The 24,542-nt window shown below is 43.4% G+C and overlaps 2 protein-coding genes across 4 annotated transcripts; both read right to left on the reverse strand.

Annotated features, from left to right (window-relative positions):
- Positions 1-16,405: 16,405 nt before the first annotated feature.
- LOC149947828 (uncharacterized) lies at positions 16,406-19,580 on the reverse strand. Its single transcript, XM_090171906.1, has 6 exons — positions 19,419-19,580; positions 19,155-19,360; positions 17,576-17,612; positions 17,289-17,435; positions 17,139-17,236; positions 16,406-16,664 (listed from the first exon to the last, which is right to left on the reverse strand). Exons 1-6 carry the CDS (start codon positions 19,471-19,473, stop codon positions 16,449-16,451), a joined length of 759 nt encoding a protein of 252 aa, XP_090028032.1. The 5' UTR covers positions 19,474-19,580; the 3' UTR covers positions 16,406-16,448.
- A 2,572-nt stretch (positions 19,581-22,152) lies between these two features.
- On the reverse strand, positions 22,153-23,936 carry LOC149947829 (mite allergen Lep d 7-like). Of its 3 annotated transcripts, XM_090171678.1 has the most exons (5): positions 23,567-23,936; positions 23,399-23,483; positions 23,018-23,242; positions 22,544-22,954; positions 22,153-22,455 (listed from the first exon to the last, which is right to left on the reverse strand). In XM_090171678.1, the coding sequence occupies exons 2-5, from the start codon at positions 23,466-23,468 to the stop codon at positions 22,448-22,450; spliced, it is 714 nt and encodes a 237-aa protein (XP_090027804.1). In that variant the 5' UTR covers positions 23,469-23,483; positions 23,567-23,936; the 3' UTR covers positions 22,153-22,447. The 3 variants fall into 3 exon arrangements, with proteins under 3 accessions (XP_090027804.1, XP_090027802.1, XP_090027803.1); XM_090171676.1 differs by having other exon boundaries at positions 22,153-22,954; XM_090171677.1 differs by lacking the exon at positions 23,567-23,936 and having other exon boundaries at positions 22,153-22,954; positions 23,399-23,560.
- Positions 23,937-24,542: the final 606 nt, after the last annotated feature.

A 24,542-nucleotide genomic window follows, 5' to 3' on the forward strand; every position in this document is an offset into this window, starting at 1 on the left:
ACAGCGATGAGGGCCTCTGATGGCCAACTTGTCACTGAACCTAGTTTGATGGCTACTATCCTCACTGACCATTTCATCTCTGTTTCCTCTACTGTCAATCAATCATTTTCGCCCTCTACTGTGCCTCCCACACCGGGCAGTACCCAGCCTTCTCTCGACTCCTTTTCTTGTACTGCGGCTGATGTACACAAACAACTGCTGTCGTTGAACTCTACCCAATCTGCTGGCCCCGATGGGCTACACCCGTTCCTGCTTAAACTCCTAGCCAATGCGCTCGCCTCTCCGTTATGCATCATGTACAATATGAGTTTCACTACAGGGATTGTACCCCAGCAATGGAAGAGTGCCAACATCACTCCGATTCATAAAGCTGGCTCCCGTGACAACCCTGCCAATTACCGCCCTATTGCCAACACCTGTCACGTTGCTCGAATTGGAGAACGCTTGGTTGATAAACCCATCCGTGCCTTCCTGGAGGCCACCAGTTTTCTCCATCCGTCTCAACATGGATTTCGCGTCAAACATTCTTGCACCACTAATCTCTTGTCCGCCACCAACGACTGGACCACCTGGTTGGATGAGGGGAAGCCTGTCGATGTCATTTATCTAGACTTCAGAAAAGCGTTCGATACCATTCCCCATCCTGAATTGATTGCTGCTCTGCAGAAAGCTGGTATTACGGGAGCTGCTCTCACATGGCTCTCCAACTTCGTCATCGGGCGTCGGCATTCTGTTGTCCTTCAAGGGTATGCTTCACCACCACAAACTCCTCTCACAGGGGTTCCCCAGGGGAGTGTGCTTGGTCCGATCCTTTTCACCGTTTTCATCAATTCCATGCCACAGGTGGTCCAGCACTCTCGACTCTACTTATTTGCCGACGACTCAAAATTAGCAAACCAGGTTTCCACCTCATTAGATCAACAGCGCCTCAATCAAGACCTCCAGGCTGTGGCGGCCTGGGCTAACGCTCACAAAATGGAATTTAATGTCTCTAAATGTGGAGTGAACCACCTTGGGCGTACTAATCCCTGTGCTTCGTACTTTTTGGGTGGTTCTACTATCTCGACCAGTGATTCTCCGGTGCGCGATCTCGGAGTTTGGGTGGACTCCTCCCTCAACTTCAGTCACCACTGCACAAAAGCTGTTAAAAAGATTAATTCTATCACCGGCTTGACACGTCGCTCTTTTTATTTTCGCTCCCCACGGCTGATACGTACCCTGTACAACTACCTTGTCTTGCTCTATATCAACTTTGGATCCGAAGTGTGGAGCCCGCCCCTTCAAGGTGACCGGGACAACCTTACAAAAGCCCACAACCGTTTTACTAAACTCACTAAGGGCCTCGAGTGCCTTCCTCCGGTTGCGCGGAATGAGGCCCTCAAGCTGGACTCCCCACTTCTCAGACACGCGATTAATGACCTGGTGTGTATCTGGAGCATGTGGTCGGGTCAGTCTGCTCTCCAGTTGTCCGCTTTCTTCAAATTAGACACTCTTCGCAAGACCAGGGGTCATGCAGCAAAAATATTCAAACCACGGGCCCGGACCAAACAACGTCAATGACACCTTGCTTTCCGTGCTATCCAAACTTGGAACTCCCTCCCCGCAGATGTACTTTCTGCTCAATCTCGTTGGACTTTCCGCAGCCGCACTCAGGAGTTTCTCCATTCTACCGTTTAATTTTTTTTTCTTGCTTTTCCACTTGTGGGTTATATAGAAGCTATTCTAGCTTCGTAACTTGTATTTTTTCTTAATAATAATAAATAATAAATAAATACACTTGGAATGTCTAAGGTTCGGTGATACGAAAGCGCGCCGTGAAAAAGGCGGGGCTTAACTATGTCAAGTGTAAGCATAGAAATCTCATAGGTAACTAGAATGCTGCCGTGTAACTGGCAAATGGACCAAACGCCGTGGCAGACGATAGCCAGATCTCAGCCAATCAAAGCTCAAAGAGTGGTTCTGCCAAGAATTTAATGTCACCAGAGAGAATGACAACATCTAGCTCCCGCTATAGTTACGCGGAAACAAGGAGGATTATTATCCTCCTTGGCGGAACCACTCTACGGCCTCTCATTGGCTGAAGGTTCAAGGCGAACTAGCGTCAAGCTCGGCCGTAGGCGGCAGCATTCTAGTTACCTATGAGATTTCTATGAGTGTAAGACGTAACACGACATTTCAAATTCATTGGCTCGAGCGGTGCCTAAAAATAACGTAGGCACCGGCTCGAGGTTTGACGCAAAAAGAATGCGTCGTCATGGTAACATATAGGCGATCTTCCCACGCAAAAAGGCTTATAAAACAATGGATTTAAAAACTTCAATTTGTTATCGTACTTAATATTTTGAAGTAATTATAATGTTCTTCGCGAAAGAAGTGTAGTGATACCTAATTTCAGGTATTTGTATGGTTATAAAAGAGATAATCAGGCAAGCTAATAATCTATCTTAAATCTAAACAACACCAGCATAAAACGAACTTCTGCCTACAAATATCTGGGGTTATATTTTGATGAGGACTTTAGTTGGTCACATCATATCGACTACACCTTTAACAAAGCAAAGCAAAAGCTTTGGATATTTAAACCTTTTCTCAATAGTCTGAGTAAAAGCAATCTTTGTATTTTATATAACTCATTGATACAATCAGTCCTCGACTATGGTGATATTTTTTATAACCACGCATCGAAGTCTAAATTAAAAAAGCTGCAAATCCTACAAAACAACAGTACCCGTTCCATTCTACACAAACATTCCAGATCATCTGCCACAGACGCCAGGACTGAGTTAGAATGGATGAACTTAAATCAAAGAGCAATATATCACACGCTAATCCTTATGTATAAAATTTATCATAAAAGTTGCCCAGTCTACATTACCGACATATTCATTCAAACACTCAACACTAACCACACCTATTGCACAAGAACTTCGAAAATCAATTTCAACGTCTCCACGAAAACCAACAAATATAGTGAGAAATGCCTTAGAGTTAGTGGTAAACTGGTATCAAGCTCTGGAATTCACTACCCCTAACATTAAAAAACGAAGATACGCTCTTAGCGTTCCAGAGAACTCTGAAAAAAATATATATATGATTGTCTTTAACTTAATTTAATTTTTTAATTCAATGGACCTCATGTAAACCAGTTACAAACTGATAAGAGATATCCAATAAAAAAAGCTTTACTATTATAATAACCATGACAAGGCTTAATGACGAGTTTTCGTCGAATTAGGGTAGCCATGGGGTAGCGAGGCGCCAGTTTTTCTCGTGAGTTTTCCCGCTTTAAAACACGCCCATTTCTACGAGCTTCATCACGGCCGTAAAAATCTTCCTTAGACCTTGGAGGAATCACGGCTATTTCCTCCAAGCTTAGACCATGGATTAACAATAACTCACAGGGATAGTTCTCTTACATAGAACTATCATTGCCAGCCAAAAATACGTTTGCTACCATAGATATAGGAAACGTATATAAAGGTCTAGATAAAATATTTCAAAGGGAGTGAATACGAAGGTGACAGCTAGCAGAAACGCGTAATTTCTGCAGGCGATCCTTATAAGGCGCTATCTATCGGTAAGAAAGCCCTTGCTATCGCCGCGAGAGCCATTGTCTCCGGCTTAAAAATTATTCTAAAAGTCACCAACAGATGGTGTCTAAAGACTACGGCCTGCGGAAAGTACTAAAATGCTAAGAGAGCTCGCGCTCTTGGTCACGTGCCTTCCTCGGTGTCTGCTAGGTGTCAATTCCGTATTTTATGTTAGGCTTAGACGCCCCGAAATTTATCTAGACCTTTATATACCTTTCTTATATCTATGTTTGCTACAAACTCTTCCCCTCTTACAGTCCTACACTCCCCACTTTCCGCCCCAAAACCAATTCAAATCCGGAAATAGTAACGCCATCTCGTGTCTGAAATCGACTCTATGGTTTCTTAATATGGTTTTTAAAAATGGCGATTGTCAGTAAAATTGGTCCGCAGATTATTTTATTCGGAATTTAATAGGATTTGTCATTGTTTAAGCAGTGCCCCCGCCAGCAGTAGGCACAAGTAGGCACGTGCCTATGTTCAAAAATTTTAGGCCTATTTTAGGGGCCTCTAAAAGTTTAAAAAAAATTGCCTCTGGGGCCTCCAAATGTGATTTTTAAATTTTATTTATTTTTAAAAATTGGTCATCTAGCCTCCTAAAAAAAAGAACTCCCTAACAAAACGTTCCCTTTTGAACCACCTATACTCGAAATCAATATTACTTGAGTACACAAACAAAGGCAGCGAACTCTGTGGTTTCTGCGTTTGGTAGTGTACTCTGTTAACATTGATATAGAGTATATGACAAAAAACTGGCCCGGGACGGGGAATTCCGTCGTGCAAGGAAAGCAGCAAAAAAAAACCACCTGTTCGCCTCAGTGATAACTTAGCTCCAACCAACACAATAAACATAAGCTTAGTTTCTAGGAATTCTACAAAAGGGGGCATAAAGTGAGAAACTGAATTTCTTTAATACGACTTAAACCGTTGCAACGCTTAAACGAAGGGAAATCCCAGCGGAGCTGAAGTCGAAGCGTAAAGCATCGTACCAGTCACTACTTTGAATAGAGAGCGTCCTGGGGATTAGGGTTTTTTCTTTTTTACTCCTTGTCCCTTTTGCGAAATCACGTGATATCAGTGACCACTGATCGTAGAGAAAGGACCTAGACCTTCGGTGGTCGGACTTGTCCCAGATAACGCGCGTTTCTTCATTTCGTTTTCTGCTCCTGAACAAACAGGTAGTTCTCAATTTCGATTCTCTCCCAGTCAAATTTTTTCTAAGTCTCTTCCGAGACTAACTTTGCCAATACAGCCTTTTTAAAGGCTATTTAGCTGTTTTAAGCTAATTTTTAAACAGCCTTTTTCAAGGCTAATTAGCTATTCTAGCTAAATTATTCAAAAAGTCCTTTTCAAGGCTAATTAGCTATTCTAGCTAAATTATTCAAAAAGCCTCTTCCAAGGCTAATTAGCTATTCTAGCTAAATTATTCAAAAAGCCTTTTTCAAGGCTAATTAGCTATTCTAGATAAAATATTCAAACCGCTTTTTTCAGGGCTTTGATATAGCTGGTATTATTAAAAAGTCTGTTTGAAGACTACATAGCTTTAACTAAGCTTTATTTTCTTAAACCTTTTTAAGGTTATTTCGCTATTAGTATATAATAGTAGCATTTTCAAATATGAGTACCAGAAAATTTTTATCTGGGTACCAAAAATGAGAAAAATGGAAAAGGGAAGATAGTTTCGTTAGTAATCAGAAAGGTGCAATGGCACGTTTTTTGAAATCGTCGGCGCAAAGCCATAACTATAGTTCTGAGAAAAACCTAGTCAAAGAATTGGGAAAGGGTTTAGAATCCTTGGAGACTGATAACAGTCACTGTTTTAGTAATACTGCTGAAGTTCTTCCAAACGTCAGTACTGATATGGAAATGGAACTGACTCATGAAGGAGAAATTGCAGAAACTAAATCCTTTTCCTAAAAGATTAATTGGCGGTAAAAATCGAGGTTTCAATTCTTCTTGGTATGACAAATATCAAATGATTGAATATTCAGTTGCAAAGGATGCAGTGTATTGTTTTTGTTGCCGTCATTTTTTAGGCAGTAGAAACACTGCATTTCTAAAGGGATTTTCGGATTGGAAAAACATGGGGACACAATTCGAAGAACACTTCACTTCCAACAAATCTTCTCACCAACTAGCCTACAAAATGTACTTAGACTACATGGAATCCAAATCCCGTGGATCAATAGTTTGCCAGGTTAACGACCACCATAGACTAGACGTTATTAGAAACAGAGAGGTCCTATCTACACACGTGGAAGTGATTATTTTATGTGCCCAACAAGATTTAGCACTTCAGGGGAACACTTACACATCCACCGACAATATTGGGAATAGGGGAAACTTTATTGCAATATTAGATATTAAAAAAATATCATGATTTAAAAGCAAGTTTAGTGAGAAAAATTATTGTTCAAGGGGTCAACTACTATAGGGTAGTTTGGGCGCTTTCCCAACGTGTTTAGCTCCGGGGGTCCGAATTAAAACGTAATAATTAGATTACTTTGAAATTTAAAATTGTCAAAATTATTTTAAGCACTAAACAAGAGGCTGTTTTACACATCAATATTAATTTAATAAGTTAAAACACAACAATAAAACAGTTCAGCTTGAAATAGCGCGAAACTAGACAATGGCCACTGTAGTCTTCCCCCTTAACAATGGGGGAGACAAGCCTAAATAAGTAGTTGATGAATTTGGGTAAAGAGGTAATCGTAGGGTGGAATTCTTCGATTAAAAGTAAAGTTGGTAATATTTATTTGTAAATAATATACTTAATAATAAAAAAATTATTAATTCAATAATAATAAAACTTTTATTAATTTAATAATAATAACATTTTTATTAATTTAATAATGATAAAATTTTTATTAATTTAATAATAATAAAAATTTTATTGATTTAATAATAATAAAATTTTTAAATAATTATATACAATTTGGCTAGTTAAAGAACAACAAAAATTACAAAGGAGTTTTTTATGGGGGCCTCTTAATCACGCAGTGCCTACTCGCGAAAAAATCCTGGCGGGGCTACTGTGTTTAAGCCGTAATTTTTTTAATCGCATAGGTAAATAGTAATTAGCTTTACATTAATAAAAATTCAACAGTTATTGGATTCTATTATTATTATTATCGAAAAAACATTTTACCTGATGAAAACATTTTAAGTGCTAAAAGCAGAAACGCGATGCAAAAAATTCATTAGATTTCGCGGCGCCCAAAAAAACTGCCCGTTTGCTCGCCGAATTGAATCGTTTCCGCTTAGGCCTAGTTCTGATTTCGCCCGCTAGGACCGATGGCGTTTGAATCAAACTTATTTTCGAAGAGAATATCCATGTGAGTTATTGTTAATCCATGCTTAGACCTTGGAGGAGAGAAGGGGATAATTTAAACTCGTACCCTAGATTCGAATACTGATTACTGAGAGCTTTCCCATTGACGGTTTTGTTACGAAGCGTTTACCCATTTCCGGCACGTGACCTCAGAAAAATCGGGCTCCATCAGTTGCGGTAAGGCGCAAACCATGGAGCGAATTTTTTCTGAGTTCCAGAGGGAAGTGGGTAAACGCTATCGGCAACGCGCGAGAGAGTGATTTCGAATCTAGGGTACGAGTTTAAATTATCTTTGGTAAGAGCCTGCGTTTACGTTCAAGGAGCTTGATTTCGAATCTAGGGTACGTAGTTATATTATCTTTGGTAGCATCTAGCGGTGGATAAATTTATTAAAAAATTCGAATTAGTCGTCTGCACATTTGGAAGACGTTTTTAGATCACACAAGGCTTAGGAATGCCCAACGGTCTTTTATGCGTTAGTTTAAATATTAAAACTTTTACAATTAATTCATTATTATGGGAAAGTACTGTTGTTATATAGATTGTAGAAGTTATTCAATATTTCACAAGAATATAACTTTTACTCCAGTACCTAAACCTGGAAAGAGAAAAGCTAATAAGTTGGAGCTCACCCAAAATTAATTTTTAGTATTAACCGAAACTCCATTACCGCATCAACTTTAAAAAACATAATTTTGTTTGCAATTTGAATTTCATTGATAAACGAGGCCCAACCCAAGAAAACCCATATCCATATGCATCTCAAAACCCAATTGAGGCTATTGATGTTACCAGGAGACATGACTAGGAGTTGACAGCGGTTGCCGCGGTGAATGGGCCCCGGCGTCGTGAACATAAATCCCGTTTTTTCCAATAATTCCCGCTTTCTACCAAAGACTATATATACGCTTCGCTTACTAGACCGGCGTGTTCTATGGCTCAACTTGCATACCGATTGTGGCTTCATCTCGACGCTGGTCAAAATTTTCCCCTAGCTTGAGCTGTGATACTTGTGGCGCCTCTAGCCGCGGGTCCAAATGTTAACCCAGCTTTTACAGTGCTACCAGAATTAGATTAGAGGAAGTTATCATAGAGCCATAGAGCCCACTGTGGGCGCATTTGACTTACCAGAGAGAGAGGGGGAAGACTAGGTGGGATGATAATTTTGGCCCCCCTATCACGAGAGTAAGACCGAGATCGGTATCTGGTGGAAATTTATATAACTACGGGAAAATGGCAGCCGATATAACCGCTGAAACGAATTTGCGATATATTATGGATATTAACAGCTTAGAAAGTGAGACAGATGCATCTAGGAATATGAATTTCCAACCTCCGAGGATGCATCAACTCAATATAGTTATTATTTAATTAGCAAATCTAAAACTAAAAATAAGTCTGTAACATGTAATTTCGATAAAAATTGGCAAAAAGTAACCATAAAATGGCAAATAATACTAAGCCTTCACGAAGTTTTAAATCGGTTTCTAAATACGGAAGGCACGAAATTACAGAGAAAAACGATTCAACAGCTAACAAATTTATCAATGTTGACATCATAACGAAGAGTTAATCCACCCTTACTGAATCAGTGGTAGTTGGGACATTAGTTTGTGATATTTCAAAGAAGATGATCAATTTTAATTATCATGTAGAATTACATTATGAAGTAAGTAAATTTGTATTTAGGAATTTTGGCATTAAATATAAATAAAAAATGTATAGAATATTGAAGCATATGTTTTAAATAACGCAATTCTTGACTGAACAAATAGACTTACATCTTGTTTTAAATATATTAGTTACTTAGGTAAATAGGTGTCATCCCACTCCCACGCTTCCAAACTCCAAAGTTCCATGTCTAACAACACTTAATATCTAAGCCTTGTAAAACGTACGGGGGGGGGGGGCAGAATAACAATAGTAGCGGGGATTGGTGTATATAGTAACGAGGCCTGCACACCAGGCGCACAGGGAGAAAAGTCCGCGAACAAACGTTATTTAGAAAGAACAAACGTGCTGAAAGTTATACACATCAGAAAAATAAATACAAAAAGAACAATAATCATAATCATCCGGAAAAGCTTTACGAAGAAGTTTACAAGTGTCCAAAATCACATCTTGCCAACCCGCGTGACCGGCGGTGAGAACACCCACCACGGAGTCCGGGAGACCCCGCGCCTGGAGCGAAAGGTAGAGATTCCGCCGAGGGGTCGCGAAGGAGGCACACGCGAACAGGACCGCACACCGAGGGCAGGAGTCCGAGTTTAGAAGCCCGAAACGATGAAGAACAGCCTTCGTGGGAAGTCTGCCACAACCAAGCCGCGCGAGAAGAGTGTCCTCCAGTCTAGGAAGTTGAACGGCCAGAACGGCTCGAGAGTCAGGGTTAGGCTTCGCAGCCAGGAGAGGCCACTGGGCTGCGAGAGACCGCCAGGTGCGAGTCCACGAAGAGGTGATCGCTTTCCCACAGACACTCTTTAGCTCCGAGAGTGTCGAGGGAAGGAAGAAGTGTACCCCCTGAGGACGTTGAAGCTGGGTGACCCCGGCCAGTTTGTCCGCCGTTTCGTTGCCTGGCACTCCCACGTGAGCTGGGCACCAAAGGAAAGTTACGGAGCGAGGATAATTGTCACATAGATCATGGATAATTGAAACAACCGGATCAGAAGAGCGCGTCAGCAGTTGGGTGAGGGCACTCTGAGAGTCTGAGCAAATAACCAGCTCACCAGGCACATTTGTCACCGCGTATGAAAGAGCCATCTGGATAGCGAGGAGCTCAACCCGGTTGATAGGATGCCCGGAGTCCACGAAGGACCTCGCGCCGACGCCGAGGGCCGGAATCGCGAAAGCCGCACCAGCAACACCCGAGTCCGAGGAGAGCGAGCCGTCCGTATAGATGACCGTAGCATCTCTGGCGTAAGGTGCGAGGGTCGCGAAAAAGAGCTGCCGAAGCGCGTCAGATGGCAGGTCTCCCTTGGTAGAAGAGAGCCAGCGAGGAGTGATCGTGGCCGCTGGTGGTTCCCACTCCGGTGTTCGCAGACGAGGGAGATGGGCCCTGGAGTAGTTGAAAAGCCAAGTGAGATTGTACTCCTGTGCAAGGCGCCACGCTCGAAGAGGGAAAGGAAGTCGGCCCGGTGGGAAACGGTCCTCGATGAGTTCCAGAGAAGGTAGGGTAGATCGCAATAGGGAAGGATAGAAATCGGGTGTGTCAGACGCTCCGCATGGAGCGATGTTAAAGAGATCCAGAAGGTCTCTCCGAAAACTCAAAGGAGGAATGGCTGCTTCGGATTCCATGAGCCGGATGGGAGTGGACTGTGGAACTCCTAGGATGACTCTAAGAGCGGCATTTTGGACCTTGTCGAGTTTGCCGAGCGTGGTAGCTGTGGCCGAGGCGTAGAGAGAACTAGTGTAGTCCAGCCGAGAGCGAAGGAGATGCGTGTAGAGAAGGCGAAGGACCTTCCTTCCCGCCCCCCAACGAGTCGCGGAGACGGCTCTCAGAAGGTTAAGCCGCTTCAGCGAAGAAGTGACGAGGACCTCGATGTGTGGGGACCAGGACAGCTTGTCGTCAATCAGGGCTCCGAGATACCGATAGGACGAGACCCGAGAAAGGGCAGTGCGCCCGAGCGTGAGGTGAAAGCCGGCCTGGATTTGCTTTGATTTGGTGATGATCATGAATTGGCATTTCAGCGGCTGGAAATTTAGACCCCAGGTGATTCCATAGCTCGAGATATTATCGAGAGCAAGCTGCATCGCAGGGAAGAGGCGGCTGAGGTTTGGACCGCAAATCCACGTGCTAATGTCATCCGCATGTACCCCTTGGTCAACCGGCCTCGGACACAGCTCGGGAATGTCGTCGAGCATGACGCAGAATAAGATTGGGCTGATTGCACTGCCCTGCGGCACGCCGCGGGTAACTGAGTACGGCTTTGAGAGTTTGCTATTAACTCGGACTCGGAAGGTACGGCCGTCCAAAAAGCTCTCCACCCAGCGGAGGAGGTTTCCCTCAAGGCCCCGGCGTTGTAGCTTATAGAGTAGCGCCTGATGGTGGACACTTCCAAAGGCGTCTTTTAAGTCGAGGAAAACGGCCAAACAGTGTTGATTAGTCGCCAGGGCCTCTTGAGCAGCGGTAACAAGCCGGAGGGCGTTATCGGTTGCCCGTCGCCCTTTGCGGAAGCACGCGATTCACCTGCAGAAACCAAGTAAGACGGCCAAGAACAAGCCGCTCGTAAATTTTGCCAAGGTTCGGAAGGAGGGAGATGTCCCTGTAGGAAGTGGAGTCTCTGCATGGTTTGCCCAGCTTGAGTATGGGATGAAGAATCGCATGTTTCCACCGCGAGGGCATGATGCCATCGGCCCAGAGATGGTTGTAGAGCCTGAGAAGAGCTGCGCGAATCGCTGGGGTGGTGTTTTTAATGATTAGGTTCGAGATGTTATCGGCGTGTTGTGAAGGCCGGATATGACGCCGTTGAGTTCCGGCGCCGAGAAGGGCGCGTTGTACCTGGCCGGTGGACGTGCAAGAGAAGTCTCTGGGACGTACGCTTGAGCCGGCGAGAGTTCTGGGGGAGGGTGAATATTCTCCGCAGCTTTGGACGCTAGGCACTCTGCAACTTCCCTTTGGTCTGTGAAAAGAACCGCCCCCTTCTGCAGCGTGAGAAGCTTCGGTGCGAGTACGCCATCTGACCTGGGACCAGATTTGCGGCAGTGGCGTATGAGCATGGAGCCGATCGCAGAATGCCCGCCAGCTGGTCTTCTTCGTCTCCCTGACCAGTTTCTTGAAGATCGCCCTTTCCCGCTTATAAAGAACCATGTCCGCAGAGAGGCCCGAGCACTGGGCTCTTAGCCACGCCGCAGTGACGACAGTAGCCTTCGCCGAGCAGTGGGTATCCCACCAAGGCGGCTGGCGAGGCGTATACCTCCTGTGGCCGCTGGTGAGAGGAATCGACGCCTTCGCCGAGTTGAAGAGAAGGGATTCCGCGGAGGAGACTGTAAGGTGTTCTTCGCCTAGAGCATTATCAAGGACAATGCGAAAATGCTTCCAGTCCGCTTCCGCGTAACGCCAGTGAGGGGTACTCTCTTCCTTGTGGGCATCGTGAGACGCTTCCCCTATGAGAATAGGTAGGTGATCGCTTGTTCCTCTCTGCAAGACTCGCCATGGGAGACCTGCGGCCAGGTCGACGCTAGCGAAGGCGAGGTCAAGCGCGCTCTCAGAGAAGTGGGTAGGGTGACGGGTTGCTTCCCCCGTATTGAGGAGTACCATGTTGTCGTGGTCCTCCAGCCAAGTCTGAATGAGGCGTCGGTGTGGCGGCCACCCCAGAGGAAATTGTGTGCGTTGAAGTCACCAAGGATGATGAACGGCGGGTCAAGTCCGGTAAGGAGTTGGTCGAAAAATTCTTTGGGGGTGGTGCCCCGAGGGTCGTAGATGTTGAAAAGCGTGAGCCAGCCCAGCGGGAGATGAATCTTCACCACCAACGTCTCGACGCCCGCACAAACTGGGGAAGGGAGACGGATCGCTGGGATAGTTTTGGCTATCAGAGTGGCCAGACCTCCTCGCGCCCCGGAGTTCGAGTTGGGGGGGCAATTGCGATCGGCGCGAAATATTTCATAAAGACCAAAGTGAAAGTTACATACGTCCGTTGGAGAGAGAAAAGTTTCCTGAAGAGCTAAAATAGATGGGCTGAGGGGAGTGGAATTTTCAAACGCATTTGCCCTTCCAGAATTTCGGGCTTTGTAGTAACTTCTCCTAATCTAATTCTGGTGCTACAGAGGTGTTAACAGGTTTTTCCTAGGAACACGCCTGTCTAGTAAACGTAGCGTATATATAGTCTTTGGTTTCTACCCACCCCTCGAATTTTCCCTCTAGTGTTCTCTTTTTTTCTCGGCCGTCGCGTGAGATACTATACCTTAGAGCATGCGATTTACGAACCTTGATACTATACTATCAACATTGCGCCCTCTGGGAGAAAAAAAAACCCCTTCTCGCGGGCTTACGCTGAGGCAGCTCTACAACCCCGAGATGGAAACACGCTATCTTGCACCCGATCTTGAAGCCGGGGAAATCCGCTACGGACGCTACCTCTTACAGGGACATTGCTCTTCTCCCAAATCTGGGGAAAATCTACGAGAAACTGGTACTTGGTCGGTTAGTCTGGTATCAAGAGCTCAACAAGGTGCTCCCTCCGGAACAATCGGGTTTCCGAAAAGGTCATCGTGCCACTGACAATGCGATTCGTCTCGCTTCTGCGGCCAGCTGCGCTCTGGCCTCCAATAAGCATTGCCTAGCGGTGTTCCTGGATCTCAAAGACGCATTCGGGAGTGTCCACCATCACGCGCTCCTCTACAAACTCCAAAGTTTTGGCCTGGAGGGCAACCTGCTGCGGTGGGTTGAAAACTTCTTGGTGGGTCGCACTTCTCAAGTTCGCGTCAACGGTGAATTTCCGGCCACTTTCCCGGTCCAGAGAGGACTTCCTCAGGGCAGCGCCATTAGCCCTATCCTGTTCAGTGTCATGCTGGATGGGGTTCCTCCGCTCTGCCCCAAGGCGGTCGATCACGGGGAGCACGCGGATGACATCGCCGTATGGATCAGCGGCTTTGACTGGGGGAATCTTTTCAGGATTATGCAAGTTGCTCTTGACAGGATCACCGACTACGGCGCAAACTGGGGACTAAACTTTCAACCTCTCAAGTGCAATTTTATGACCTTCTCTCGCGACACCGACTTTCCGACGGCCCTCACTTTCACACTGGGCCCTCAGCGGCTCACTAAGGTATCCGCCTACAGATACCTTGGTGGTCTTTTCGATGACCGTCTCTCTTGGATTCCCCATATCGAGGTCCTCGAGGACCTTTCCTCCTCTTCGATGAAGAGACTAAACCTCCTGCGAGTGGTTTCGGGTAACCAGTGGGGTGCAGGTCGTAAAGTTTTGCGGCTTCTATATACACACCTGGTACGCTCCAGACTGAATTACTCTAGTCCCCTTTACGTTTCGGCGCCCGCTTGTGCCCTCAAGAAACTAGATAAAATTCAAAATGCGGCCCTTCGAGTCATCCTCGGGACTCCACCGTCTTCTCCTATCAGTTTAATGGAGGCCGAAGCGGCCATTCCGCCCTTAAGCAACAGGAGAGATTATATGGATCTAATCACCCTTGCTCCATGTGAGGCGGCGAACACTCCGGACTTCTACCGCACTCTCCTGCGCCGGGACCTTGCTTCCTTGGAGATTTTGGAGCATCGCTTCCCAAAGAACAGGCTGCCTTTTCTACTTAGAGCTTGGCGCCTGGCTCAGGCCTGCAATCTTGATTGGCTTTTCCACGTTACTAGTCGACACCTCGTCACTGCGGCGACCCCACCATAGACCCCTCCGTCGGCGACCATCATCTCGCGTTAGCTCACCAGTCCTAAGGATGACAATAACTCTGAGTAGTTACGGCAACTGTTTTTCGCAACTCTCGAACCTCACGCGAAGGACGCGATGGTTCTCTACATGGACGGTTCGGCTTCCCCCGATTCAGGGGTCGCGGGTGCTGCCTTCGCAATTCCCTCCCTCAACGTTGGTGCGGTTAATTTAGTGGACTCCGGTCATCCTATTAATCGGGTCGAGCTATTTGCCATCCAGATGGCTCTCTCCTACGCGTCCACACATCTGCGTTCGCCGGTAGTTGTCTGTTCCGACTCTAAAAGCGCACTCACCCAACTGCTAAGTCGGTCTATGGATCCGGTGGCCATCTGTATCCAGGAGCTTTGCGATAAGTACCCGTATCCGGTTTCTCTAATCTGGTGTCCAGTACCCGTGGGAGTTCCCGGAAACGAGACGGCTCTCTCAGCTGAGTAGAGTACGGACTGGCAGACCAGTAGGGTAGTGCGGCCTCTTCGTGAGGCTAAACCCTTTCCCGGCTCTAGTGCTATACTTAACTTGAAACTCTCGCGCAAGGACGATACCCTTCTCTCGCGACTAGGTTGTGGTCGCCTTCCCACAAACGCGACCCTACACCGGTTCAACCTCAGTGTGACGGCCGCTTGCACTCACTGCGGAGCTATCGACGATGCGTACCACATCTTATTCACCTGCCCCTATCACACTGGGCGTCGCCCAGCGCTGGTTTCAGAGCTCCAGAAGCGCAATCTTCCGAACACTCTCGTGGGGGTTCTTAAAGCAGTACATGGAGGTCATATGGACATTATTATTGCCACCTGTGCTATTCTGCGACGTGCGGTGCATTGACATTCTGATCGGTTTCCTTATTTTGTTTTCCTTTGTTTTTGGTGTAATTCTACCATTTGTACAGTGTTCTTCGGGCTTTTTATTGTTTTTCTTTTTTGTTTTGTTTGTTTTTAAATTGCGCGCCTGGTGTGAAGGCCCCCGCTATGTACACCAAAAATTTGTAAAACTTTATTCCGACCCCCCGCTCTACAACCCAGTCAGAACTGGTTTTTTCTTCAGCGGTAGTTCCCACAATTCTCGCTAGAGAGCGTCACTAAAATATTAGATACCACGGTTTGGGGGGTAAAAGTTAGAGAAGGGAAAGAAGGGAAAGACGCGTCTTTCGTTGACAGCGCGCGTTTGGAAAAGCGCCCGGCTGTGAACTCCTAGTCATGTCTCCTGATGTTACGCGTGATTAGCGACCAGTTTTTTTAATTTGGTTTGCGGCATCCACTCTTTAACTTAGGATGGCAATTTATATATCAAACGATAAGAAATCACGTAGCCTCAACAGCTTTTGTATTAGTTTGACTACCAGTGTCTACTAAGGGTGTATGGGTTTGCCCACCCGAGTACACCGATGTAGAACTTATATTACGGCCTGGGCCGACTGGTTCTCTTTTATGAACCTTGGATTTTGGTGGCATTCGATAGCATAATGCGACGTTAGTACGTGGGGAAAGTTACTTCAAACATTGTCTACAATTTTAATAGATGCTTCAATAAATGCAGCTCTCCTTTTGTTTCTTCCCCTACGCGCATGAGCGAGTCACTGAATAAAATAGTCACGTGTTTATGTTAATTTTATTTTTAAGGCTAAAGTTGATACCGTGGGTGCGAAATTGAACGAGCCCTTCTATATTGAAATATTAAGCAGAGTGTTGACATGCAATTTATTTCTAGACAAACAATTGGATAACAAGAATTTACTAGAAAACACCGAAGTAATTCCATTTCGCCAGTATAGTAAATTTTCTTTCACGATTCTTGCAGAAATTAGGTATTTAAAATTTGAAAATCACTAAATTACTAGTAAATTATCCTTTTTGTATTTTCGCGTGGCAGGCCAATCGGCTGAAGTACCGCGTTTCTCCTAATGATTTTTTTTGGGCCAAAAGCTATTTTTTCAAGACAAAAAAAGGTACGTGTTAGTAATCTTTTGATACGGAAATAAGGCCATATTTGGAAAAGCTTGGCCGTTCCCCTTTAAACAGTTTTTTAGCGGCCCGGTTACTCTCCTCTGCAATTAAGCTTACTCAATCCAACGCAAACCGACACAACCAAAATAAATAATATTATAGGATTTATTTTAAAAACAATACAAAGAGATTAGAAACCAGCCCCTATAATTCCTTGAATTATTTTCCCGACCATCTCCTTCACTTTCTCGGAGCTGAGGGCCTTGTTGGCTTCTTTGGCAATAGCCTTTCCAGCCAGCTCCAAAATCTGCTCTCGATATTTTTCGAAAAGAGTCGTTCCCAAGGACGACAACACTTTTTGGATCGTATCTCCGAAACTTCCTCCTCCCAAGAAGTTACCAAGATCCTAAATTTTGTTCCCAGAGAAAACAATGAAAATTATTATCAACCTATGTGCCATTCGCCTCAATTATAAACTTTAAATATCCCCATGGAAAAAAGGAAAGACACGTTTCGTAAAACAATTTTAAAAGGAGTATGAACTTCTATATTTATAGCGGATCACATTTCTGCCATTAGGTTTAACACAAGCCACGGCTAATTGGCGCTAATTTTGTTAAAAACCAGCCGTAGCGCGTTTTAGCAGACGTTTTTTTGATTTAGTGCGTTACCAGGATGCGAGCGAAATAACGAAAACGGGGTCGACACCGGGCTTGTTTCCGCGCGATGATGTCAAACTTGGCGTCAAAGCTGGAGTCCTCACGCGCATAAAACACTTGGTATTTACACCTTTTTTTAGGTGACCCGTTAAAATTGTTCTACACCATCAATTTTCACCATGATATATCTTAGATATCAATCTAGTACTGAATTGGGATACCATTTGTATGTTTGTCCATTTAATGTGCAGTTTCGGAGGCGTTATTTCCATGGTTTCCTCACCCAAGAGCAAACTGGTTTCACCTCCAACTTCGGCTCCTATGAGACCAATCCTTTATTATACAGTTATCGTTTTACTATTTATTCTTACCTTCAACAGTAACGTTGTATTTTCCGTCCCCATAAATGGGAATGAATTTCATAGCTTTTCCTTTTACATCGTAGACACCGCTAATTGTTACAAGTGGGAACCTAAAGATGGCTTTTACTCTCAAGTTTGGCAGATCAGTTTCTAGTTCTTAAAAAACAAATAATCAAATAAATATATGTTAATATTGACATGAAAATGATTTAGCATTGCCTTCGTTATTTTTATTTCAAAATGGAGATCTATTCAAAATAACTTAGGCAAACAAGCAACACCAAATTAGTAATTACCTTGCACTTCGAACAACGACAGACCCACTACGTTGATCTGAAATCGAGAAAATTGGCGTCAGAGAGTAATATGTTTATAATTTTAGGATAAGGAAATCAAGGATCAACGCAAAAACACATAAACGACTGCCCTTTGGCTTCTATCAGTGAAAGTCGGCGAACAAACGGATTGGGCTCAATGGGTATGAGATACAGACTATTCGAGACCGAAACGAGTCTAGGTGGCGCAAAGGCGGTAGCTTCTCCGAGGTAGGACCGAGACCTATGATCAGGCGTCTGCTACAGACAACGTTTAAACGTTTTTTTGTTAAATAAACTTATCAAAATATGAGTAAACGATGCAAAAAATTATATTAAAATGTAAATAACATTATTTATGCCGGGAGTAGTGGCCGAGGGGTAAGATACTCTGCGAACTCGGTGTACACTGCCATACCTTTGACAGTGCTAAATGGAACTCGCGAACTCTTGAAAATATGTACCTTTAACAGTGCTAAATGCACAAACTCGGTGTACAGATTATCTGAGACTGTCTTACCCCTCGGTAGTGGCGTACTCCTGTAATCCCAAGCGTCTGGGAGGCAGAGTTTGTGGATAGCCGTGTGAGGACGACCTCCAATCCTCCAATGGGTGGTCGGAATACTTCCGCCACGGGTGTCCCCACCCCTGTCCCCACGTGTCCCCACGTATCCCCCCGTTAGCGTGGCCGTTACACATATCTCTTCCTGATTAATCAGTGGACGAGCGGACTGAATTTGTCCCACACGTTACAATCACGAATAAAAAAAAAACAAACAAACATTATTTACAAAGTCAAGTTTTCGAATAACGATGAGAAAAACTAATGGAGTCTGCTTAGCCGCTACCTATCTAGGTTTCAATGGTGAACCAAAGGGGGCGTTGTGATTATTTTCGGTCACGAATAGAAACGAAGAAGGATTCGGTTTTCATTCGTTTTTCGCGCACGAGCTTTAAAGCATAAACTCTTTTACGAACCTATTAAACTAGGTGTGACCAAGTTTGCGATCCTAAAGTTCGAAGTTTTGATCAGTTTTATCGAGATCGACATGTTTATAGTAGCTTTTTTAATATATTTTCGAGTTGAAAATTTTAAAGGTTGAGATCGCCCAATATAAGCCGATCCTAATTTGTCATTGGGATTAGCCAACCGAAAACGTGACTCAATCCCTAGATTAAATACAGGGCTATTGATTAGTTAAGCTCGTGGGATTCTAGAAACTATCGTCTCCTATATTGGTTCAGCAACAAACCTAGAGATCAGGGTAGTATAATTTCAAAATTTTGTCTGCTATGACTAGAATTTACAATAGTTCATTTTTAACAAGCTTAGGTGGAATTAGTTTATTGGGGTATTTCTTAAAATTCTTCAAACGTCTCGAAGGGACTCAAGGGAGAGAAGCCCCTTCAAAACGCTACCGCAACCCATAAAACTCTCAGTAACTCCTTCCAAAAAAATGATCAAACGTTCTTTCCCTTGAGAGGTTCAACTTCCGAACGCAATTCGCTTTGTTCCCTTCTTATAGCTTCACGACTAATGAACCAGCTTAGCTAAAAATACCTCGTGCAATTTCAAATCGAGCTCGACGTGGTCCTGGTCAACCTGCACTTTTTGATCTTTCAAACGCAGAGGTTCGACTGGAGGCAAATTAATGGCCGGGATGCCATCCTTCATTTGGGTGCGGAAATTCTCCAACGCCTCCCGCAGGTATCTGTCTACGGCCACTCGCGGATCTTCTTTGGCTCGGCCATTTTCAACGGGGATAGCTAAGAAAAATGTCGAGGTAAGTGAATTTATTCCAATTAGAACCTTCCGAGCACTCACCGTTAGACGCTACAGCGAGAAAGAGAACCGACGAAATTACCGCGACTGAATTCATCTTCGATCGGCGCTTCTCGGTTACACTAAATTCTTATTCTGGGCAGTTGTTAACATATAGTCTCTGGGTCGCTGTGAAATGTGCTAGATTAGACTGATTTTCGCACGCGATATCCGCTTATGATCCGTCGACTGACGCGTCTTCGGCTAACCTATAACTTTCCTATTCGGTGGGTTTTATAAATAGGCATGGCATCTCACGCATCTGTTAATGATTACCAGAAATGGGAAAGATCATCAATAAACGCGACAGCTGCTGTTTTTATCCGCGGATTAACGCCGAAACGGGATCAAACTTTATCGTTATTCGCCTCGATAACGAAAGATCATTTTGTGCCTACCTTGCCGCCTATTTGATTTAATTGTTACGTTGTATCTAGGAGCGTTAACAGAAATTAACGGGGGAATTTATTTCCTTGTTGAAAAATAATTTGGCGTTAAGAACTTCTCCTATTTGGAGGAAAGAAGTGACTTTTGGACGGATATCCAACTTCTACTGGTCGCTAGTCTTATAGAAGTCGCTGGGGACCGACATTTTTGGATATTGATGTCAATGTGGTCCACGAGCTTAGAACGAGGGGCAACCCACTATTGGGGCCATGATTTCTTCCGTCTGGATGAAATCTTTCAAAGTTAATTTTTACTTAAGCCAGTTCAACAGTTGTTTTACGAATAAAATGTTAAAAACGGGCAATAACTATACACGCTGATATATAATTTAAATCATTCATTTCTTTCGCAAACTTATTTTCTACTGAGGTCGACGGTATTTTCTTTACTTCAAAGGGCGCATACCCTGTAAAAATAGCCCTATTTTATTAGTATGGGCATAGAGAAATAATTATTTATCTATGGTATGTGATAAGTCACGCCACTGTATCCCAATAATCGATTAATGACAATTTAAACATTTCGATACCATTTCCAAGTATCTATAAAATAAGCGTCGGAGCTGGTAGTCTATTCCCGGGAGTTTAGCTGAGTTTGTTATTATTGTTTTCAGTTTCTCTCGAGTTTTTGTTCAGTTTAGCGTCGCTTCCCCGCTCCCGCGTAAATTGGGAGAGTACTCTCACCCCAAACACGCGCGTATTATTTGGTTGGCTCATGTCTCCGTCTTTTCTAGTGGTAATAAAAAACAACCCTACTTCTCCCACCCCCTCATTCTTATTTCTTCGTTTCGAATGAGTCAGTTCAGAACAGTAGCCAGAGTCAGAACCGTTCGAAATGGCGAAGTGAGCGGCAGACGCGGAATTTAATTAAAGGGACACACCGGCGTTGGAATTTCACTTGTTTCCAGAATACGATTGGTCGTATCTGCTACCATGTACTAAATCCGGACTGAATTTTTCAAACGCCGTTGTGGCCCTTTAAGGGATGAACTACGGAAGGTCGCAATCGCAAAAAGGAAGAATATTGCGGGATGAGGCAAAACCACTTGCAAAAGAAGCGAAAAAAGCGAATATCGCGGAAAAGAAAAGGCTTCCGGTTGAGGCGAACTTTATGCTATTTCTTGCTAATAAAAGTTTCTTGGTTTCAGCTTATTTTTATTCATTATTTTAATTACATTAGGGTCTCTCAATGTCCCCGTCCGTAGGCTATCTGTTATTATCTATATAAACAGCCCAAGGATGCGACTTTTTAGTACAATTTTAGTTACTTTTTAACAATTAGCTAGGTAGAGCTACCGCCCTAGGGCACGACTTTTAAGTAATACCACAAGTATATAATATTATTACATAAGTGTAATATTCTTCACACGCAAACGTTTTACGGAGAGCTATTCGCAAGACAGACTGCATTACGGGCTTCGGCGCGGTTTTGCGTCCGCTTGCTAACGCGTCACAAGTAGCATCGCTAGGGGGAGATTTTCTTTATGTGATGAAGTCACTCCGTTACTAGCTCTCAGTAAAATATCCCCCAAAGTGACAAACTTATGATACAATATTATAGACTTATGGTATTACTTATAGTTTCTGAAATGAAAAGAGCTTCTTAAACATTGAAGAAAAATCTGCTCATCACTGTTGGACCGGTATGTATCTACTTACGGTCCGGGTATACAAATCAACTATAGTGTATGTTAGCCCAGGGGACCTACTGCATATTTGTAAATGTATAAAGGCGGCCTGGAATATACACTCAAACTTTACTACATTTAAAATGAGCCATTCAAATGACTACAGACTTAATAGTAATAATTGAGAAACCAAAGGGTGATACTTCATCGAAAAATTTATTAACTTTATTTCCGTAAATCCACTAGTTTACAAATTAATAATTTCCAAATATTTTACCTCTAAACTATCAGAATGATCGCTATGATTCTAATTAATAAAAACATTAATAATTTGCATCTTTTCTTTGACTAAGAGCAGCTGGGATTCGTGCTACACTTAATACTATTACTCCTCCAAAGCAAGTCGTCTGTAAAGTCATAGTCATGAGTTTAAAATTAGAATTTGGTGTGGCAGCCTAATAGAGTACAAAGGCGTACACTCTAATGTTAACTTTTTTAAATCTTTATCCCCGGGGCACTTTACTCTAAAATATTTCATTTCCGGAATAATTTCTACTAAAATTTCACGTTGTGATTTCCTTAGTAGAAAACTAGAAGTTATATAACTTTTTTCACTGGTGTCTATTTGACTAAAATTGACTCATTTCCAAGTAAAGTGGGTATGCAAATCGGACAATTTTATTTAAAAATTGATATACAAATATGTATAAAATTTATAGATACATCGATGTATTATAAAATGTATTATGATTATTTATAAAATCAGCGCGGATCACGGCTATATACGTATTTAACGATAAAGATTATAATAGAGAAACATTCTATTGTAATCTGTATTTGATTACGTGGTCGTTTTAAATATTTTTAAGGTTGCGTAAGAGGTTTTATCGTTCAGTTTTAAAACTCTCTGCGGGATTCGTGGCTGTTATGTTTGATTTTTGAAGGTCCGTTTTTTTCGTCACGCACCTTTAAATAATAGAAAATAATAATTCTTTTAAATATTAAATTCACATTTTCGGTTGACGCATGCGGAATTATCGACTTATGTTAAGACCTGGCATTTGGTCGATGGCCTTGTTAATGGCGTTGAGGATGGGAGCGCTAATTTTGTTCTTGAGAACGTTCTTGAACATGTTGGTCAGGGCGAATCCCATTCCGTTCAGAATCCAATTTAGGGGACCCAGGTTTTTGAAGCTGACGCTAATTTTTCCGATTTCGTGAATGGTCAGTTCGGTGGCCCGTGGTTTGACGCCGTTCTTGGCGTCCGCCGGGATCTTCATGGCGATCGTTGCTTTCAGGTACTTGACCGTGGATGACATGTGCCACGGGATGTTGAGTTTTCCGAACCAAGCCCTGGCGCTCGTCCCTACGTTCATGTTATTCACCGCCAACGTCGCCTTGATCACTATGGAGTCACCCTGGAAGTCCAAGGTGGCGTCGCCAGCTCGATGGATGCTCGACAAACCTGAAACCCATTTGGCGTTTGCCTCGGTTTATCGATCGTGGAATCTTTTGATCGTATACGTACCTTGCAACTTTCCGTTGGTCGCTTTGAAACCGCCGTGAAATCGAATGAGTCCCACTTTTTTGTCGAAGCCCTCGTTGATGTCTGGCAAGTCGAGAGGGTCCAAGTTGAGGTCTTTGAAAGATTCGCGGGCATTTTTCAATAACTCATCCAAATACTGGTTGGCGTTGCCGGACGTTGTTTGGTAGTCATTTTGTAGGGAACTTTCTTCGCGTTCGCCCGGAAATTCTGAAAATTTTAAAATTTCGAAATTATTTCTTTCTCGGGCTGAAATGTTTTCTCTCTTTAAAAAACGCGTTTCGAAAAGCTGAATCTCATCATTGCTTAATTAGTAATTTTAAATATTCCGAAGGACTAAATGTATAATAATTTACTTTTACATACCCATAACGATGGGATTACATTGAATTTCGCCCAATGAAGCGAGGCAACACGCAAATAATAGTTTCCACATTTTTGGTTAATAAACCTATTTCAAGTTCAATTTAATACGAAATAATTTTTAATATAGAAACGACGAAAACAAAAACAAGTTTCCAATTTTATACGTACAGTGGAGTCTAATAACCGTGTAATTCGAAACTCGAGAGATCCTTGGTTTATATTGCAATTTATATCAAGTCACTCGGCGAAAGATCGCAATTTTTTATCTGATATTGAAAAATCCATATCAGCTTGAGACTGCGCCCGATGCGGCTGCTACAGCGTTGTTTTTTCTCATCCGCTCATTTGATCTCTAAAAATCCGTTTCGCAGATTTCGTTCGGCTTCTCCCGCTCGATATCGACATACTTTACAACATTTTTCTTTTCACGGAAATCGATCTCGGAACGTACGATCCTCGAGAAAGCGCGCGATACCAAAGCCAAGTACGCCAGCGACGTTTAACAGAGAAAGTAGAACTCTCTCTTTTTGTCGTCCGAGCCGCTTAACCGGAATATCAAAATGAATCGGGCCCACATTTTAACAACTCGCTCGTTCCATGTCCAAATTTCGCGTACAGGGTGAGTCATATCAAGCGTCCGGTGTTGGCTTCCTTCGAAAACTTTTCACTTCTTACGACCACTGATACGACTTACTGAAATTGGACTTTAAATAAAAGGTGGTTTCTTTTCGCTTGTTCCGGGATTTCGGAGTAGGGTAAGAACAGTACAGCTATGACGTCATTTTACTCAGATTCTGTGGTGGATAATAGTTAGAGTCGGAGTAAAAACGTTTTTCCAAAATGGCTGCCTGTGGTTTTTTTAGCAGATAAATTCTGGCTATCAGACGACAAAATCCGATTTACTCCTTTACACCTCCTTTTCAGAAGGAGTAAAAAGAGTAGCCCTAATACTCCGGAACGAGCGAATAGTTTATGGGCGAATAAAACGTTTTAGGGTAAAAAGGGTACACTTTTAGTCCGAGAACAGGTGACAAGAAACCACCTATTGTTGAAACTAAATCGAAAAATCGTCTGCTAACGTGAGCTACGACTTGTTTGTAGGTAATTAGCGCCAATCACCCTTAGCTTCTCTGGTAAACCTGGT

This window comes from Leiobunum rupestre, chromosome 4 (genome assembly GCF_980474605.1).
Source record: "Leiobunum rupestre chromosome 4, qqLeiRupe1.1.hap1, whole genome shotgun sequence".
In the NCBI taxonomy this organism is placed as follows: Eukaryota; Metazoa; Arthropoda; class Arachnida; order Opiliones; family Sclerosomatidae; genus Leiobunum; species Leiobunum rupestre.

Bases quoted from the DNA above. Each gene is read 5' to 3' on its own strand.
- LOC149947828 (XM_090171906.1), bottom strand. From the start codon at position 19,473: ATGAATTCAGTCGCGGTAATTTCGTCGGTTCTCTTTCTCGCTGTAGCG. The intron at 17,613-19,154 runs GTATTTTTAGCT...TCTCGATTTCAG, and splicing joins TCGATTTGAAATTGCACGAG to ATCAACGTAGTGGGTCTGTC. The intron at 17,436-17,575 runs GTAATTACTAAT...TTGTTTTTTAAG, and splicing joins GTCGTTGTTCGAAGTGCAAG to AACTAGAAACTGATCTGCCA.
- LOC149947829 (XM_090171676.1), bottom strand. From the start codon at position 23,468: ATGTGGAAACTATTATTTGCGTGTTGCCTCGCTTCATTGGGCGAAATT. The intron at 23,243-23,398 runs GTATGTAAAAGT...TAAAATTTTCAG, and splicing joins ATGTAATCCCATCGTTATGG to AATTTCCGGGCGAACGCGAA. The intron at 22,955-23,017 runs GTACGTATACGA...AATGGGTTTCAG, and splicing joins GACCAACGGAAAGTTGCAAG to GTTTGTCGAGCATCCATCGA.